Below are 19,108 nucleotides of genomic sequence, written 5' to 3'. Positions count from 1 at the left end.
AGGAATACAGTGGTACCTCAAGTTACAGATGCTTCAGGTTACAGACTCTGCTAACCCAGAAATAGTACCTCGGGTTAAGAACTTTGCTTCAGGATGAGAACAGAAATCGTGTGGTGGCGGCGCAGCGGCAGTGGGAGGCCCCATTAGTACCTCAGGTTAAGAATAGTTTCAGGTTAAGAACGGACCTCCAGAACAAATTACGTTCTTAGCCCGAAGTACCACTGTACTGAAAAACAGGCACAACAGCTATATCCTTTTCTGATGCCACTCTGAAAACTAACTAAAAACAGAGGTAGTGCTTCAGAGCAACTTGTGAATAATTCACTGTGTGCATGAGCAACATTACAATTATGTAATATTTATTTACCCCTAATTCTGTGAGGGGGGTTTTAAAAACAAAAAACAAAAACAACACACACACCCTTGCCCATCACAAATTAACAATGTACTTTTCTGTGAAGTAAATAACTGATTTATATTCCTCATTTCAAATAAATAAATCTTGATTTAAAGTCACCACTATGGGTTTCATTCTATTCATTTCAGGTGATTTTTGGATTGTTTCCAAAAGTACGGTAGCAACAGCTCCATAGGCTTCCTTTGTGATGCATGATTAGCTCCTCTACAGGTGCTGTACTCGCAACTCTGAAACTCTGGCAATATAAAAAGAAGAAAAAGTGAGAGAGCTCCATGCAAAGCGAGCTTTCAAACCGACCCTTCTGCCTGCCGCGAATGCAGTTCTGAATTAATCCTACTCATTAACCGCTTTTAATACTGCAGCTGTTTCGACTTTCTCCGAGGAAGCTTCTTCAAAGTCCCTTTAAGCTGGTGACACTGCCTTCTAAATTCCATCTTGCACCTCGGTGCACCAATAAATCCCCTAATATTCTCGCCTTACTTACAAGGATATATCCTTACAAAAAACAACAAAAGTTGGTGGCAGCAGTCTCACTTCAAGGGCGAGCCCAGCAGCTCTTCCTCCAAGCAGGTGACAAGGGAAACTTTGGCACGAAAGGGGGCAGCAAGCAGTCGACTTTGCCTCGCTTGCTGGCTCGCTCCGACCTTCTCTCCAGGCAGCAGGTGGGATCTTGGGGGGAGCCTGGGCGTGTCCCCGGCTGGGCTGCCTTCTGAAAACCCGCCCGCCCGCCTCTTGGGCACTCGAGGCCAGCAGCCCCAGCGCCGCGCAGCCCACTTGGACTTGCCAACGCGACGCGCTGACCTTTGCCCATCGCGGTCTCTCCGGCGTCAGCACCATGGACAGCGACTTTCTGCCTTCCCTCGAGGCGGCTGCCTTTCTGCGACTCTGGCAGCGCTTCGACGCCGACGGTGAGTGCGCCCGGGAGAGGCTCTTTCCACTCTGGGAGTTAAATAGGGAAGGGACGGAGCGCGCCTAGAAAAGGCGGTAGGCACGGGCGCTAGCTGGGGTGTTTCTTTGTCCAAGTTTTCTCGTTGTGCTTTGCAAGGAAGTTTTTGCTTTTCCAAGTTCGATTTTCGACCAGACATATGCTTGTATTCCCGTGATCTCAGAGTGTCTTGTGTTCATGGGTGCGCAGAGGAGATTAGGGTGGTTGGTGGGTCTGATTGAAGCCATTTAATTGAGAAGCAAGGCTAATTACAGATCCTCGTGGACCTCGATCAGCTGACTTTTTTCACCTATTATTGATTTTAGAATGCTGTATTATATTACTCTTGTTAGCCGCTCTGAGCCCGGATTCGGCTGGGGAGGGCAGGATATAAATAAATTATTATTATTATTATTATTATTATTATTATTATTATTATTATTATTATTAATTTGCTGGTTAAAAGAAACACTGCTGTGTTTCAATACCGATGTTAACCCTGAAGAACTTATTGTTCTTGTTTTACACCATCAGCGTGAATGGTGCTGAGTAACATTAGCAAAAGGACATGTCCCTTCTCCAAGGAGCTTACACTCTCAACCAGTCTTGTAAATTAGACCCCCAAAGTTACTAGCATGCAAAAAATAATCATAAAATACCAGCCTACTTAGGCTGGCAAAGGAGGAATGCAGAATCCCACTCTCCTTCCAGCTGTCTGCTTGATTTCTATGCTGGAGACCAAGAAAGTGGGGAGACCTCTGCACTACTCCCCTCATTTGCCTGCCTGCAGTTGTTTGCCATTTATGCTTTCCAGGCTGATGCAAGTTTGATTTAAATGGTTCTTCTTCATTAAACATCACACTAAAACAACATATCCCAAAATGTCTTAATACATTATTGTATCCCTAGATTGTGTACAACCTGGAACATGATGGACAGGGTATAAATAAATTATTATTGTTATTGTTGTTTTTATTTAGACATATTTATTCTGTTTTAAAATAAACATGTTAATTCTCTGATTAGTGCATTTATACATGCATGAAAACTTTATTCCTCTTTCGTGTACTTCAAAATGTATGTGCATGCAGTCTAAAGCTGTAGGCCTGCTCTGGCATACGCAGCCTGGCACCTTGTACCTATGTTTTCCAACCTTTGTATCAATACAGTTCTTGGCTATCTGATTGATATCAAAGGAGGCTGAAACAAGAGAAGCTCTTGGTGGATATTGGACAAACTTTCATATCTCTTATTTATTTGAAGAAGAGGAATATTTAAATTTAGAAAGCTGGAATAAAGTAACTGCATATTTAAACAATCTATCAAAGCAAAAAACAAACATTCACATTTTCTTTATATGTGTGTGTCAGTTTGGCTAAATGTTTGAGTTGTTACTAGATTTATGAAATGTTTATGTTGCATGTTATTTCTTCAGTTTAGATTCTGAACATTAATGGTACAATATTCAGTAATATGTTTTTAATCGGTTTTAGACAACGGTTACATAGAAGGGAAAGAGCTTGATAATTTTTTCCATCATCTGCTGAAGACACTGGGCAGTGAAGTAAGTACTGTGTCTTATATTCTGCATGTAAATATAACCATGAGCATATGCAGAGGTTTCCTGCAAATTGGTGTTGAACATAGATCCAAGAGCTGGGGTTCTTTGTTGCAGAGCACTTTCAGGAAGATGAGAATTCTGCCACTCAGCTGTTTGGTAGGGGGAGGAGAAACATGGATTATCCACAACATACATTTAAATCACATGGCTTCTTCCAGCACCAAATTTAGGGCAGTGCAGGAGGTTTCCCTGCACAGGGTTTTGAGCTGAAGGGGGGGGGGGCAAAATTGTAATTGAAAAGATCCATTTGGAGGTCCCAAATTTTAGCCTCGCTCAGGGCACCCTATTACTAAAGATTACCAAAGTCTGCCCCTGGTTCTCCCAAAGAACTGTGGGGAACCCTCATAGAGCTACTACAGTTTCCAGGATTCTTTGAGGGAAGCCATGCACTTTAAATGTATGGTGTGGATGTGACCCACCTCTCTCCTTCCTGCCCAACACCTGATGAGACATATCAGACACACACAATGTGGTATTGTGGTTAGAGCATTGGACTAGTACCTGGGAGTTAAAATATCCACTCAGCCATGAAGCTTGCTGGGTGGCCAGTCACCAACTCTCAACTTAACCTTCGTATTGTGAAGGCAATATGGAAAAAGGGAGAGTCATGCTGTATGCCTTGAGCTCCTTGGGGAAAAGTTGAATATTTTTTATAAATGCAATGTTGTTGTTGTTTAGTCATTTAGTCGTGTCCAACTCTTTGTGACCCCATGGACCAGAGCACGCCAGACACTCCTGTCTTCCACTGCCTCCCGCAGTTTGGTCAAACTCAGGCTAGTAGCTTCAAGAACACTGTCCAACCATCTTGTCCTCTGTTGTCCCCTTCTCCTTGTGCCCTCCATCTTTCCCAACATCAGGGTCTTTTCCAGGGAGTCTTCTCTTCTCATGAGGTGGCCAAAGTATTGGAGCCTCAGCTTTAGGATCTGTCCTTCCAGTGAGCACTCAGGGCTGATTTCCTTAAGAATGCATAGGTTTGATCTTCTTGCAGTCCATGGGACTCTCAAGAGTCTCCTCAAGCACCATAGTTCAAATGCATCAATTCTTCGGCGACCAGCCTTCTTTATGGCCCAGCTCTCACTTCCATACATCACTACTGGGGAAACCATAGCTTTTACTATACGGACCTTTGTTAGCAAGGTGATGTCTCTGCTTTTTAAGATGCTGTCTAGTTTTGTCATTGCTTTTCTCCCAAGAAGCAGGAGTCTTTTAATTTCGTGGCTGCTGTCACCACCTGCAGTGATCATGGAGCCCAAGAAAGTAAAATCTCTCACTGCCTCCATTTCTTCCCCTTCTATTTGCCAGGAGGTGATGGGACCAGTGGCCATGATCTTTGTTTTTTTTTTTTTTGATGTTGAGGTTCAGACCATATTTTGCACTCTCCTCTTTCACCCTCAATAAAAGCTTCTTTAATTCCTCCTCACTTTCTGCCATCAAGGTTGTGTCATCTGCATATCTGAGGTTGTTGATATTTCTTCCGGCAATCTTAATTCCAGCTAGGGATTCATCCAGCCTAGCCTTTCGCATGATGAATTCTGCATATAAGTTAAATAAGCAGGGAGACAATATACAGCCTTGTCATATTCTTTTCCCAATTTTGAACCAATCAGTTGTTCCATATCCAGTTCTAACTGTAGCTTCTTGTCCCACATAGAGATTTCACAGGAGACAGATGAGGTGATCAGGCAATCCCATTTCTTTAAGAACTTGCCATAGTTTGCTGTGGTCGACACAGTCAAAGGCTTTTGCATAGTCAATGAAGCAGAAGTAGATGTCTTTCTGGAACTCTCTAGCTTTCTTGATAATCCAGAGCATGTTTGCAATTTGGTCTCTGGTTCCTCTGCCTCTTCTAAATCCAGCTTGCACTTCTGGGTGTTCTCGGTCCTCATACTGCTTGAGCCTTCCTTGTAAAATTTTAAGCATAACCTTGCTAGCGTGTGAAATGAGTGCAATTGTGCGGTAGTTGGAGCATTCTTTGGCACTGCCCTTCTTTGGGATTGGGATGTAGACTGATCTTCTCCAATCCTCTGGCCACTGCTGAGTTTTCCAAACTTGCTGGCATATTGAGTGTAGCACCTTAACAGCATCATCTTTTATAATTTTAAATAGTTCAGCTGGAATATCATCACTTCCACTGGCCTTGTTATTAGCAGTGCTTTCTAAAGCCCATTTGACTTCACTCTCCAAGATGTCTGGCTCAAGGTCAGCAACCACACTACCTGGGGTGTACGAGCCATCCATATCTTCTGGTATAATTCCTCTGTGTATTCTTGCCACCTCTTCTTGATGTCTTCTGCTTCTGTTAGGTCCTTACCACTTTTGTCCTTTATTATGGTAATCTTTGTACGAAATGTTCCTTTCATATCTCCAATTTTCTTGAACAGATCTCTGGTTCTCTATTTCTTTGCATTGCTCATTTAAGAAGGCCTTCTTGTCTATCCTTGCTATTTTTTGGAAATCTGCATTCAATTTCCTGTATCTTTCACTATCTCTCTCGCATTTTGCTTGCCTTCTCCCCCCCGATAAATGCAATATGCAGTAATAAATAAATTCTACCCAGAAAAAGAGAGAGAGAGAGAGAGAGAGAGAGAGAGAGAGAGAGAGAGAGAGAACTCCCCATGCATAGCACTGGCAATGCTGTCCATACTGTTTTAGACCAAGCCAAGAGTGTGTAACCATATTTCTCTCCCCACCTACTTTGTTGTTGTTTTTTAGTAGAAACATTCTAAAGTAAATAGTGTTGTTCTTTGTGTGTTCTGCTCAGGTTCCTTTCGCAACAGGTGTTCTTATCACTGTTTGTGTTCTGAGTCCCTCTGCACTGACCACCCACTCAATGGTCATAATTTTGGCATGAAGCAAATGCTAGGCTACTGACAAAAAAACACATTTAGATTAATGAAGGTGAGTCAAGAGGTTTGCATACACATTAATCTGGATGAAGGGAGTTAGGGCAGCAGGTGTCTTTTGCTTATTCAAAACATTGCTGATTAGTTTTGCAGATGCAAAATTCTGCTTTCCAAAATCAATTAACATGGGTCTTTCTCCAGAGTTAATTGACACTTGCTTAGGAAAATGGATCTGCTTGTAAACAGCTGTAAAATGAACGGTAGAATCAACAGCACAGTCAATTATGTGCAGGTCCTGTTCTTTGCAGTTCTGTTTCATTTACCCTGACATATTGGCCCTTTACTTTTGATTGCCACTAGCAAACAGCCATGCTTTCAACTTGTGCTTACTTTCTTCTGTCTATTATCTGACTATCTGCAGTTGCCATAAACCACCAAAAAAGGAAATGAGTTCTGATTACTGTGATCTTGTTTTTGTGATCAGATATCCTGCGTTCATGTAGGGACATGGGTGGCACTGTGGGTTAAATCACAGAGCCTAGGACTTGCCGATCAGAAAGTCAGCGGTTCAAATCCCCGCGACAGGGTGAGCTCCTGTTGCTTGGTCCCAGCTCCTGCCAACCTAGCAGTTCGAAAGCACGTCAAAGTGCAAGTAGATAAATAGGTACCGCTCCAGCGGGAAGGTAAACGGCGTTTCCGTGTGCTGCTCTGGTTCGCCAGAAGTGGCTTAGTCATGCTGGCCACATGACCCGGAAGCTGTCTGATGACAAACGCTGGCTCCTTTGGCCAATAAAGCAAGATGAGCGCCGCAACCCCAGAGTCGGCCACGACTGGACCTAATGGTCAGGGGTCGCTTTACCTTTTATCCTGCGTTCATAAAACCTTGACTCTTTGGATTCTTCTTTTACTATCAAAGGAAAAATCATGAGAGAGAAGTAAGTTAAAGGGAGTGGGAAAGACCCCTGGATGATTAGAAATTATTTCTCAACTGTGATTGTGTGACCTTAGAATGACTGATAATAGGTTTAGTACCTCCAATGAGGGGAAGTGGCCTCAAATTACTCATAGCAAACACCGCAAGCTGCTTCAAACATTATTTCCCACTATGTTGAGTTGCTGGTATTCTTCTTAAAGGGGAGGATGCATTTCATAATATATGAACAATAGGTGATTCTCTACAACTTAATGGGTTTCTGCTGTTTCAATAACAAAGCCCTGCTTGCTTAAACACTTCCCTACCAAACACTTGGAAGAGGGAAAGGAAAGGAAGTCAGACTGCGAGCGCAGAGTACATCATTTGCTTCACATCTCTTGGACTGAGTGGAAAGTGTGGAAGATTCCCTTCCCCTGGCTGCTAGCCACGAGGGTTATGCCCTGCCATCACAGTCAGAAATGCTTCTGAATACCAGTTGCTGGAAACCAAAGGAAGGGGAAATGCTCTGGTGGTTGGGTCCTGCTTGCAGTTTTCTGACAGGCCACTTTGAGAACACGATGCTGGACTAGATGGGCCATTGGACAGATCCAGATGCCTCTTCTTACATTATTATGTTTGTGTTGTTCCCCTCCCCTCAAACATCAGGCACCATGAAGGTTAAAGGGCAGGGTGAATAGGGCAGGCTTGTGTTTGTGGGAAGTAAGATCCTGCAGGGGACAAGGTAGCCCCCCAGGGTAGGAGCAGGAAACTGTTTCAGCCTAAGGACTGCCTGTCCCCCTGGGAAAGCTTGCAGAGGTCACAGGACAGTGGTGGAGCCAGGGGCAAGTGGGCAAAGCAAGATTGTAGACTGTTATCTTTGTACCGTCCATGCAAAACTCAGAGGTTACCCTTACAAACACCTTCATCCAGCCAAACAAGAGGCATTGTCACAATTCAAGGACACATCCTGGCCCAGCAATTGCTCTTGAGAAGGACACAGGGCAGGACCAGTGAGGGGCATGGCCTGGGAAATGTCCTATGAGTAGGTAAGCTGGCTAAAGAAGCCAGGGGACACATTCAGCCCCTGATCCTAAGGTTGCTTCTCCTAGGCCTCTTGAAAAGCCATTGCTGCCAGACTGGCATTTGCAGGCGAGACATGACTGGCATCCGGGGGATAAAGCATCCCTCCTTCTTGCTTGCTCACTGATCTTCACCCAAGTGCCACCCCGTGACCCTGTTCTCCAATGTCTTGGTGTTCCTTCTGCCACACCTGTTGTGTGGACCACTTCTGCCTTTCCATGCCCTTGATGTTCTGCAGAGTTCTGTAGTGTAGACTCTAACAATGTTGTAATTCTGTAAGAGCAGCGAGTTGGAGGCTGGAAGAGCATCTCCCAGTGGTGATTGTTTTACAGTGACTTATTGAGTTATGAATTTGTCATACCGTGTTGGTGTGCGTCAGAATGAGACGATCCTGCTTACCAAGCAACCTAATTAAGTTGTTGTCAAGAATAACCATTTCTACTTATATGCTTTGAAGATTAAAAGTGTCGGACGAAATAAAATGAATAGTTATTATGCACTCCGAAAGTTGTCTCTGTTTGAATAGCAAACTGTTCCATAATTATTGTTTTTAACCTCTGTGCACCCTGTTGTTATTTCTCCCTAATGACCACTGTAGTCTCTAGCACTGTTTCCCCTGCCTCTCTTTCATCTACTCTGAAGCATTCTCAACTAATGCTAAAGGCAAAAAAGGAACCCCAGCTGGGAGAACAAAAGACTGACCAAATTCAGTGGGCATGCAAAATGGGGAAGGGGTGGAATGAATGAGGAAATGGAGGAGTCTGTGTTTGTTTTCATTTCTGGTTGCCCTACAATGGTGACCATTTGTGTGTGTGTGTGTGTGTGTGTGTGTGTGTGTGTGTGTTTTCAAATGGAGATCTGTGGGGTTTGTGCATAGCTTCAGACCTTTTAAGGGAACAGCTATATTGGCGTCTCCTCTTTTGAAATATTTGTTCAGCTGGAAGTTCAGCCAGCAAACTTTCATTATATCTCCTTCAGGGTGGCTGCAGGTGACAGTTTGAAATGGTGTCCTTGTGTCAAAATAGCTGCATTTCCCTCTAACAGACCTGGAAGTTAGGCTCAATCTTTTCCTAGTTACTGTTTCCATGTATTTTAAATGGAAATGGGGTTGATATCCCTCCCCTGAGCATAATAGAGAATGGCCTCACAATCCAGCAGGATTGCTGGTAAAGTTACCAACTTAATTTCATATTTAATGGAGAAATAATTAAACAATCTCTTAATAATTAATCTCTTTGCTGATATCACATTAAAATGAGAGCCCATAAATAAGGACAGAACATTGAAACCCCAAGGAGAAGTTCTTGGTTGGCTATATATATGTTCTACTTAAAATACAGGAGCAAATCTTGCATTTGTTACTAGCTGATGGAATATACATGGTGTCAGAGCCACCCGAGGTCCCAGCTCACAAGAGACCAAAATCCAGTCCAAGTTATATACAAAAGGTTTTATTGAAGAACATTGTTGTCGTTACATCCAAGCTCCGTGGCTCAGCATCTGTTACCCTTAGATGTTTGAAGTCCCCTCTGAGTCAGTCCCGCCCCTGCACCAGCTTAAGAGGCTTGTACTGCTCCACCTTCTCCTCTCCTTCCTTTTCCGCAGGGTCTTCCTGCCCCCCTGTGCTCCCTCCCTTCGGGACTCCCCCGAGGCTGAGTCTTCTGACGCCTGCTCCCCCCTCCTTCGTGCTTTGGGACCAGGCTCCTCCTCAGGGCTCTCCTCATTTCCGCGCGCCTCCACATTTGAACTTGGCGCGCGTACGTTGCCTCTGACCTTCCTTTCGACCGTTACGCTACTCTCGGTACTACACTCCTCCCCTTCCGGCAGGACGTTCTGCTCCGAACTCCTTCCCCTCTCTGCTCCCTGTTCTGCTCCTTCTGACACACTGGTAACTCCACCCCCTTCACTCCGTTCCGACGGAGAGGCCGGTCCCGATCTCCAACTCCCACTGGGGATTCCCTCTTCGTTCCCCTGCTTCTGACTGCTTCCCTCTCTACTGCCCCTTGGCCTGACCAGAGGGGCTCCCTTTTGGGAATCCTCGGATTCACTTGACGGACTCACTGACAACCTCGGGTCATCGTCGTCCTCTTCCTCGTCACCCTGGGACCCCTCCCCCTCGCTCTCTGTCCCTGAAACCCTGACATCCATCCCCCCCTCGAAGCCCCCCCTTCCCCCCTCCCGCCCATCGGGTGCAGGTTGTAGGAGCTGCAGCTCTTCGGAGGTGGATGCAGGATACAGGTTGTGTACCTCCATATCCTCTGCTTGCAGTTCGGTGTATGAGTGTTCAAATTCGGGTTCTTGACCCAAAGTGTTCTCTTCTCCCTCTTCCATTGGTACCTCGTCTGGTGCTGCCGGCCAAGGTCCCGTCAGCCATTTCCTGCGCCAGTCCTCCTCTGGTTGCTCGTCCCACCAATAGGAGGTTTCTGTGTCCACCCCTGAGCACGATCCCCTGGGCGGGCTAGATTCCGGCGTTCTCTCCTCAGCTGAAGAAAAACCCCGGAAAGTACTGCCTGAGAGTGTGGGCGTAAAGAGCCAGTCATCAAAGTACTCGGCTGGCATGGGTCTATGCGGGAAAAGGGCATGGAACTCGTCTTTTAGAAGAGGTTCGTCTAAAGCGTAGCCCGGCACCCAACCGTTGGCACTGGCTGGAGTGCCCTCTGTGGCTAGAAAGTATTCTACCCCCTCTTCCCCCCATCTCGAGTCCAGGATTTCTGTGACCTCGTTGAGTGGTTCGGCCCTAGGCGCCCTCTCCCTCTCCTGTGACTTAGTGTGTAGTTGCGGGACTGTTTCAGACTCCTGAAACCTGTGCGGTGCCTTGTAGGGGGTGAGCACCGACCTATGAAATACCGGATGCACTCTGGAACCTTCGGGGAGGGCTAGTCGAAAGGCTACAGGGTTGATCTTAGCCTCCACTTGGTACGGCCCTAACTGCCTGTGCCCTAGCTTCTTCTTGGCCAACGACTTGGCTGGCATGGCTTGGGCGGCTAACCACACCCAGTCCCCCACCTGGATCTCCTCCCCCGCTCTCCTGTTTTTGTCTGCCTGCACCTTATATGCTTGCTTGGCCAGCTCCAAATGTCTCCGCAACTCTTCGTGCACCTCCTGCAGCTCCGCTGCAAACTGGTCGGCTTCTTGCGGCACCCCCTCTCTCGGTGCCCCGAACCCCGGGAAGGTTCTGGGATGCCGACCGTTGTTCGCGAAGAACGGCGTCACCCCCGTGGACGCGTGCTTCGTGTTGTTATAGGCAAACTCTGCCATCGGCAGGTAGTCCACCCAAGCTGCGGGTCGCTGATTGGCGTAACATCTCAGGTACTGCTGCATGATCGCGTTGACCCTCTCAGCTTGGCCGTTGGTCTGTGGATGTCTCGCCGACGTAAGGTTGATGTTGACGTTCAGGATACCTAAAAGCTTCTGCCAAAAATTGGAAACAAACTGGCGCCCCCTGTCGGACAGGATTGACTGCGGCAGCCCATGCACCTTGAACATGTGATCAATGAAGAGTTTGGCAGTCTGTTCCGCCGTCGCCACCTTTGCGCACGGAATGAAGTGCGCCATCTTGGTGAACAGGTCCACAACCACCAGTACCGCCGTCTTCCCTCTGGAGCTGGGCAGGTCAGTAACGAAGTCCAGGGCTACCCTCTCCCACGGTTGCTGTGGCGTTTCCAGCGGTTCCAACAGCCCCGCTGGCTTCTGGTGTACTGGCTTGAACCTCTGACAAGTGTCACACCTGGCGACGTAATCCGCTACCTCTCCGCGCATCCGGGGCCACCAAAAGTCCCTTGCCACCAGTTCTATTGTCTTCTCCTTACCGAAGTGGCCAGCAGTGGGGGCGTCGTGCAACTGCTGCAGAACCTTTGCGCGAAGCTCGTCGCTTGGCACGTAGAGGGCACCTTTGCGAGTTAGCAGTCCGTCGCGCAGTTGGAACTCTTCTCCACTCTGCACACCTCTGCGCAACTCCTCCATTTTGGACTGTGCGAACTGATCCACTTGCAACGCGCGTCGCACCGCGTCCAGATCTACTGCGATGGCAGCGCACGACCACGCCTGCGGTGCGAAAATGTGCTTGGCTGCTACTGGCGCCGCTTCATCGAGATATTGCAGTTTCCTGGATAGCGCATCGGCTATAACGTTGGAATCTCCTGGGATGTACTCTATCCGAAAGTCGAAATCCGCGAAGAATTCCGCCCAGCGCATGTGTCTCTGGCTTTGGAGCTTCGCCGTGCGCCAATACTCTAGGTTTTTGTGATCCGTGCGGACCTGTACTGTGTGCTTGGCTCCTATGAGGAAATGTCGCCACGCTTTGAAAGCTGCGTGAATGGCTAACAGCTCCCTGTCCCATATGGTGTAGTTTTGCTCCGCCTTGCTGAGCTTTCGGGAGTAAAAGGCACCGGGTCTCCAGTTTCCATGTGGATCTTCTTGCAGGAGTACAGCTCCAACCGCCCTGTCTGACGCATCGGTCTCCACTCGCATGGGCCTGCCTGGATTCACGTGCAGCAGTTGCTCCTCGGAGGCGAAAAGGCTTTTAAGCTTCCGAAAAGAGCGCTCTGCCTGTTCCGTCCACACGAACCTCTTCTTCTTGGAACTCAGAGTGTCCGTGATCGCTGCTGTCTCCTTCGCAAAACCTCTGATGAATTTGCGGTAGAAGTTGGCGAAGCCGACGAATCTCTGGACTTCCTTCCGATTGCGTGGGCTCTTCCAGTCCAACACCGCGCGGACCTTGACGCTGTCCATGGCCAGCCCCTTGTCGGACAGCTTGTAGCCCAGGAAATCCACCTCCGTCACATCAAACTGGCACTTCTCTAACTTGGCGTAGAGCCTGTTCTCCCGTAGTCTTTGCAGGACTTCCTTTACGTCCCTCTCGTGGGCCTCTTCCGTCTCCGAAAAGATCAGGATGTCGTCGAGGAAACACACACATTTCTTGTAGAGGAGTCCCGCTAGCACGTGATGCATAAAGGCTTGGAATACGTGAGATCCATTTTGGAGACCAAACGGCATAACTCTGTATTCATACGTGCCCAGACTCGTGAACATGGCCGTTTTCCACTCATCGCCCTCCCGGATGCGTATGAGGTTATACGCTCCACGCAGATCCAATTTGGTGAAGATCTTCCCCTTCCTCACGGTTGCTAGGAGATCATCTATCTTGGGCATGGGGAAGGCCTTGGGCTTGGTCATACTGTTTATGAACCTGTAATCCACAATGAGTCTTTTTTGGGGCGTGTCTCTCTTCTTTACAAAGAACACAGGACTGCCCCCCACTGCTTTCGATTCCCGGATGAATCCACGCTTCAAATTGTGCTCTATGAACTCCCTGAGCTCTTGCATCTCGTCCTCAGACATGGAATACAGTTTTGCAGTCGGCAACTGCGCCCCCGGCACCAGGTCGATGGCACAATCATAAGGTCTGTGGGGCGGCAACTGGTCAGCTTCCTTCTCGCAGAAAACCTCCAGGAACCCTTCGTACTTGCTAGGTACTGCCTGCACCATGCCAAGTCGCAGCTGGTGCTCAGCCCCCTCCTCCTGGCAGGACTGGATGCAATTTTGAGCACAGTACGATGAGCAAAAGGTGATCTGGCGTTGGTACCACACTACAGCAGGACTGTGTTTCTCCAGCCAACTCATGCCTAATACTATAGGCGTGTCAGACAGTTGGGTGACATTGAAGCTAATGACTTCTCGGTGATCTCCTATCCGCATCACCATGGGAGGTGTCTGTTGCACAACTTGCCCTCCTAGCAATTTCCTGCCATCCACTGTGACTACGTTCAGAGGCGTTGTGGCAGGCAGAAGCGCTATGCGATGCTGCTTGACGAATTGCATCCCCACGAAATCGGCATTGCTCCCCGAATCGATCGTGAGGGGCACTTCTAGGGTGGTCCCATTTGGCAACTGAAGTGTTGCAGTGAGCTGCACCGCTGGCTTGGGTGGTAAAGGGTCTGTGGGTTGCAAAGACGCTGGGGACTGTTCTACAGATTCGCCTGGCTGAGCCCCAGCAATTCTGCTTCCAGCCAGGCATTGTCGTTTCCCTGAGGTTCCTCTTCCTGGATCACTTCTGCAGCTACCGTCGCTAAAGCTGCAGTGTGTTTCTGGAGCCTCTGGGGGCACTCTTTCGCCATGTGCAGTGCACTGTCGCAGATGTAACACTTCCTGGTCCCTCTAGGAGGCTTCGCCTTTACTGCACCGGAAACTGGGACTCTGGCTGTTGCTTGAGCCTTAGCACCACCAAGTTCCATCGGCTCCTCCCCCTGCCTCCCCAGCGGTGAGGGATGTGACTGACTGAACTCCCTGGGGATGAAAGAAGACGTCCTCGCTGGTGGACGCACCTGACGTTCTTCCTCATTGTGCCAAGGACGTCCCTCGTGACGTATCCCAATCGCTAGAGCCCTCTGCACCACCTGCTCCAGGGTCTGAGGTCTGTCTCCCCTGGCAAGTTCGTCCTTTATGGGACCGCTGAGACCCTCCCAGAACAAATCCCTCACAGGTGTGCAGTCTTTTTCCCAGCGTAACGCAGTCAGTAAAGCAAAAAATCTGGAATGGTACTGACGCACAGTGGCTTTGCCTTGCCGCAGTCCAAATATCTCCCTGCGTGCAAGATCCAAATCTACGGTTGACTGGAAGCAGGCATCCATCGCTTTAATGAATTCATCAGAATCGCGGCGGGCAGGGCCATCTTCACGCCACAAATTGCGCAACCAGTCTCTGGCCGGCCCATGCAAGTGAGAAACAATAAACCCCACTTTCTTCTCCTCATCTTTAAAGTCATGACGAAGCAAGTGTAATGCATACAAAACGTCTGCTCTGAAACTGGGGTAGTGCTTCAGGTTCCCATCGAAGTGGGTGACTAGGCTGCCCCCCCGCCTTCCAAGTCCAATGCCCTCTGATCTGGACCCTGGGAACCCTTCCCTGTTTGCACGCTCCCACCTTGTTTGCAGGTCCTGGCAGCGCTTCTCCATTTCGTCATGCTTCTTCTGAGACGCAAGGACTGCAGTGGTGAGTTCGGAAACTGTAGTTCGCAGTGCTGTCAGCTGATCCTCCGCACTCATGGCTGTCACCGTTTGTGAGCTTTGCAAAAAAAAATTTTGCGTTCTTTGGGAGGGGACTTACTGTCAGAGCCACCCGAGGTCCCAGCTCACAAGAGACCAAAATCCAGTCCAAGTTATATACAAAAGGTTTTATTGAAGAACATTGTTGTCGTTACATCCAAGCTCCGTGGCTCAGCATCTGTTACCCTTAGATGTTTGAAGTCCCCTCTGAGTCAGTCCCGCCCCTGCACCAGCTTAAGAGGCTTGTACTGCTCCACCTTCTCCTCTCCTTCCTTTTCCGCAGGGTCTTCCTGCCCCCCTGTGCTCCCTCCCTTCGGGACTCCCCCGAGGCTGAGTCTTCTGACGCCTGCTCCCCCCTCCTTCGTGCTTTGGGACCAGGCTCCTCCTCAGGGCTCTCCTCATTTCCGCGCGCCTCCACATTTGAACTTGGCGCGCGTACGTTGCCTCTGACCTTCCTTTCGACCGTTACGCTACTCTCGGTACTACATTCCTCCCCTTCCGGCAGGACGTTCTGCTCCGAACTCCTTCCCCTCTCTGCTCCCTGTTCTGCTCCTTCTGACACACTGGTAACTCCACCCCCTTCACTCCGTTCCGACGGAGAGGCCGGTCCCGATCTCCAACTCCCACTGGGGATTCCCTCTTCGTTCCCCTGCTTCTGACTGCTTCCCTCTCTACTGCCCCTTGGCCTGACCAGAGGGGCTCCCTTTTGGGAATCCTCGGATTCACTTGACGGACTCACTGACAACCTCGGGTCATCGTCGTCCTCTTCCTCGTCACCCTGGGACCCCTCCCCCTCGCTCTCTGTCCCTGAAACCCTGACACATGGCATTGCGGGAAGAAAGCTAAATTTAAAAGACCAAGATGACTATACAATGGAAGGTCTATTTGAATATGTACTATTCTATTCTCACTTTTATTTTACTTTTTTGGTGGTTTTTAAATTGGTCTTAAACTTCTGTTACAGTCTCACATTGGAAATTTTTAAACTATAATAACATGCAGTATTCTTTTAAAAAGATACTAGGGAAACCAAGCTTGCCCTTTTTCTTTTTCTTTTTTTAAAAAAACCCTGGTATATTGTTCAGTTGTATGCAGGATTATTTTAATGACTTCTTCAAAGAATTTAAAGCAGACATTATCTTTTTATATGGGGTTAAAATATCTTGGAAGTGTCATGAAGTTTAATTAACCTGGCTCCCATAGAATTAACTTTTGGAGCAGAGGCTGAGCTCAGGGATATTTAACACTTGAAGTCTGATATTCTTCTGACTGGCTTTAAAGGCTACTCATAATATATTTAGGCCATCTTATTTCTACAAGCTGTCATCGGCTTCTTGGCACAAAAGGAGTTTTCTCATGTACAGTGTGGAACACAGTAATACAATGAAATTGTTGTTTTGGCTGCCTAGTGACATTTATTTGAGCAATTATATCCCAACCTTCTGGTGCTAAAAATTGTTCACTGTTTCAGGCAGAGATCCTTAGCTGTACCTGCAAGCTGAGTTGGTTGTCTGAAATGCAGAGGCAGCTACATATACCTACAACATCTTACTGCTCTGGGTGGATGCATATGAGCAGCGAATCCTTTTCAGGAGCAGCAGTATTGCTTTGCCTTTAGGTGCCCCCCTTTGCAACTATCTCCTGGAGTGCTGTTCTGTGTTTTAGCCACAATGGCTCCCAGCCAGGAGTTCGATATGCTCTTTGAAGATTTCAGAGACCATGTTGATATCTTCCTCTTTTTGTGTGGTCCTGAACCTTTCATATAAACGTGTAAACTCTTTTTTCTATCTGTATGGATAGTGCGAGTGTCTAGTTTGCTCACGAAGTGGCACTGCACTTAATTTATATCTGGGTATGGTCAGGAGTTTCCCGTCACTATTCTATTCTTGTCTAAATAAAGTTATTGTCTTGTTGTTCACCAGAGCCTTCCATGACACCAACTGCTCCCAATCTCAGCTAAGCTAACTGCAATATAGGTCAATGTGTCTAGCTGCCATGACTTTGTCTTTTCTTCCAATAATCTTTTTCCTTTCTCACATTTATATTCTGCCTTTCTTCCATCATGGGACCCAAGATAGCATACATGTGGCCTCCAAGAAGTCTCTCATCCAGGCACTGATCAGACCCACTCCTGCTTAATGTTAGTTAGATGGTGGCTTCATGTGCTCTTAGACTATTGTTATTTTGGTAAGGAACAAGTCGCTTCTGATAATGTATGTGTGCGCGTGCACATCACTTCCAAAGATGACTTCAAGGCAGGGTGTTAGGAAACCAGAACAAAATGGCTCTTGCAGCAGGCTCCCCTCCTTTGAGCCTAAAGGAAACATTCACTGCAGGTCCTGCATGGCTGGTCTTAAAAGAGACGGGAGAGAACACATTGTACTCGGGGAAATTGGTTTTATCCTTAACCTGTTGCTTTTCATATCACAGAGCCCCGTAACAGAAGAAAAGGTGCAGAGGGTGAAAAAACGATTTATGTCAGCCTACGATGTGACTGCAGATGGACGCTTACAAATACAAGAGGTACCTAGCTGCCTTTTATTTTGCAGTGTTAGAAAATAGATGACAGGCAATTGAGGAATAATAATTGCACTGTTGCAAAGAGTGGGTTCACCGGTTCGTTTAGATAATGTAGTATTAGAACTTTTTGTCCAAATGTCCTTTTGACAAAAGCATCTGTCAGAATTTTGCTGCTAGATTTTGTAGTTTTGCTTTGCTCTGCCCTGCTTCTGTCCTTGTGGTATAGCAATTTATTCTGAATAACAATTACACTGATGATGATGATGATGATGATGAAAATAACTGCATAGAGAACAGTTTGAGAAATGTAACCTTTTCCCCCTCCCCCCCAAAAAAAACTTTAGCTTGCAAATATACTCTTGTCGGAGGATGAGAACTTCCTGCTTCTTTTCCGAAGAGAAACACCTTTGGACAACAGCGTAGAATTCATGCGGGTGGGTGTAATTTCCTGCTGTCTGTTTCCATCTTTCAAAGTATTTTGCATTGCATACTTTTAGTTGGTGGATTGGCCACACGCTGAGGCTCACATTTGTTTAACCTTGGGGTAGCTAACATGTAGCCCTCCAGAATTTATTGGACTCCAATTCCTAGCAGCCCCAGAAGCCAGCATAGCCAATGACCAGTGCTGATGAGAGTTGTAGTCCAATGATTTGGGGAAGTCCAGAGCTTCCCAACGCTTGGTTTGAACCCAGGTCTTTCCCAATCAAGTACAAAGCATGAGATGGAGGGTCGGATTCTGGGAGCCTAAGAAAAGGCTCCAGGAAGCGTAACCTGGTACTTTGCTCCTTGTACCTATCACTTCCTTGGCTCTGCATTCCACCCAACCAGTGCTTTCCCCAGTTGCACTCACTTCCAATATTAGAATTTGGTCCAGGAAAGAGCTCTGGAGGTGATAGAGAGCAAGGAAGTAAGTGAGGGAGAGGTGTGGGGCAGGTTCAGAATCCTCCCATACACCCACACCTTTGCTCTCAAAAGTAGACACTTCTCCTGTTTTATCTCTAGTTTGCCCCCTCCATCACATATATGTTGAGGCTCAGCATCCTTCTCCATTGTGAAGCACGATGGCCTAGTTTGCATGATGCGGAACTTATCAGCTATGGAAGAAGCAGTGTGCAGCTTTTGGCCACAGATGGTCTGTGGGGATCTTTTGCACAGCTGTTTATTAAATTCAAGAATAATATTATCATCTTTTATTACATAACACAAGCTGTTAAGCGTTGTGTGCCTTTGAACTTTGGAACCTGAGAAATGAGATTATGAGGCTTGACGCTTAAAATAATATACCTACTAGGTTAATGACTCAAGTCACCATATAAACATCTAGCTAACAACTCTCATTCTTCTTCCCAGATCACTCTCTGTCTTTTCAGTCCAATATAAAACATGGGATTGACACTGCAGCTACTGAAGGAGGGCCATTCTGGAGTCCTGGCTAAGAATGGGTCCATTGTGAGCACTAGACCAAACTGTACATTACTCAAAGAGATCTCTGGGGAATCTCCTGATTCTTTTTTAAGCAATACTTAAAAATGAGATGGAAACTTCAACTGGTCCAAAATACAGTGGCCAGATTACTGGCTGGGATTACATTTAGAATTCACACAAACCCTGTTTTGGCTGCCAGTTTGCTACTGGGCCATATTCAAGGTGTTCAAATTAGTGTTTAAAATCCTAAATGGCCCATGCCCCAAATTTGACTCACAGCCTCCTTCCCTATAGATTTTCTCAGGTCTTACAATCAGCAG

At 47.2% G+C, this 19,108-nt stretch overlaps 1 protein-coding gene across 1 annotated transcript in view; it reads left to right on the top strand.

Moving 5' to 3' along the window:
• The first annotated feature begins 633 nt into the window (after positions 1-633).
• The window catches only part of SCGN (secretagogin, EF-hand calcium binding protein), a 28,614-nt gene continuing 10,139 nt past the window's right edge, over positions 634-19,108 (top strand). Inside the window, exons 1-4 of the mRNA XM_083747058.1 lie at positions 634-1,326; positions 2,837-2,907; positions 17,274-17,366; positions 17,708-17,797. Coding sequence (XP_083603184.1) covers positions 1,254-1,326; positions 2,837-2,907; positions 17,274-17,366; positions 17,708-17,797 — 327 coding nt within the window. The 5' untranslated portion in view covers positions 634-1,253. The remainder of the gene's footprint in view (positions 1,327-2,836; positions 2,908-17,273; positions 17,367-17,707; positions 17,798-19,108) is intronic.

Source organism: Podarcis gaigeae (genome assembly GCF_964106915.1).
Source record: "Podarcis gaigeae genome assembly, chromosome: 7".
In the NCBI taxonomy this organism is placed as follows: Eukaryota; Metazoa; Chordata; class Lepidosauria; order Squamata; family Lacertidae; genus Podarcis; species Podarcis gaigeae.
The sequence above is the reverse complement of the archived record's forward strand: the minus strand, read 5'-3'. Positions and strand labels throughout refer to the sequence as shown.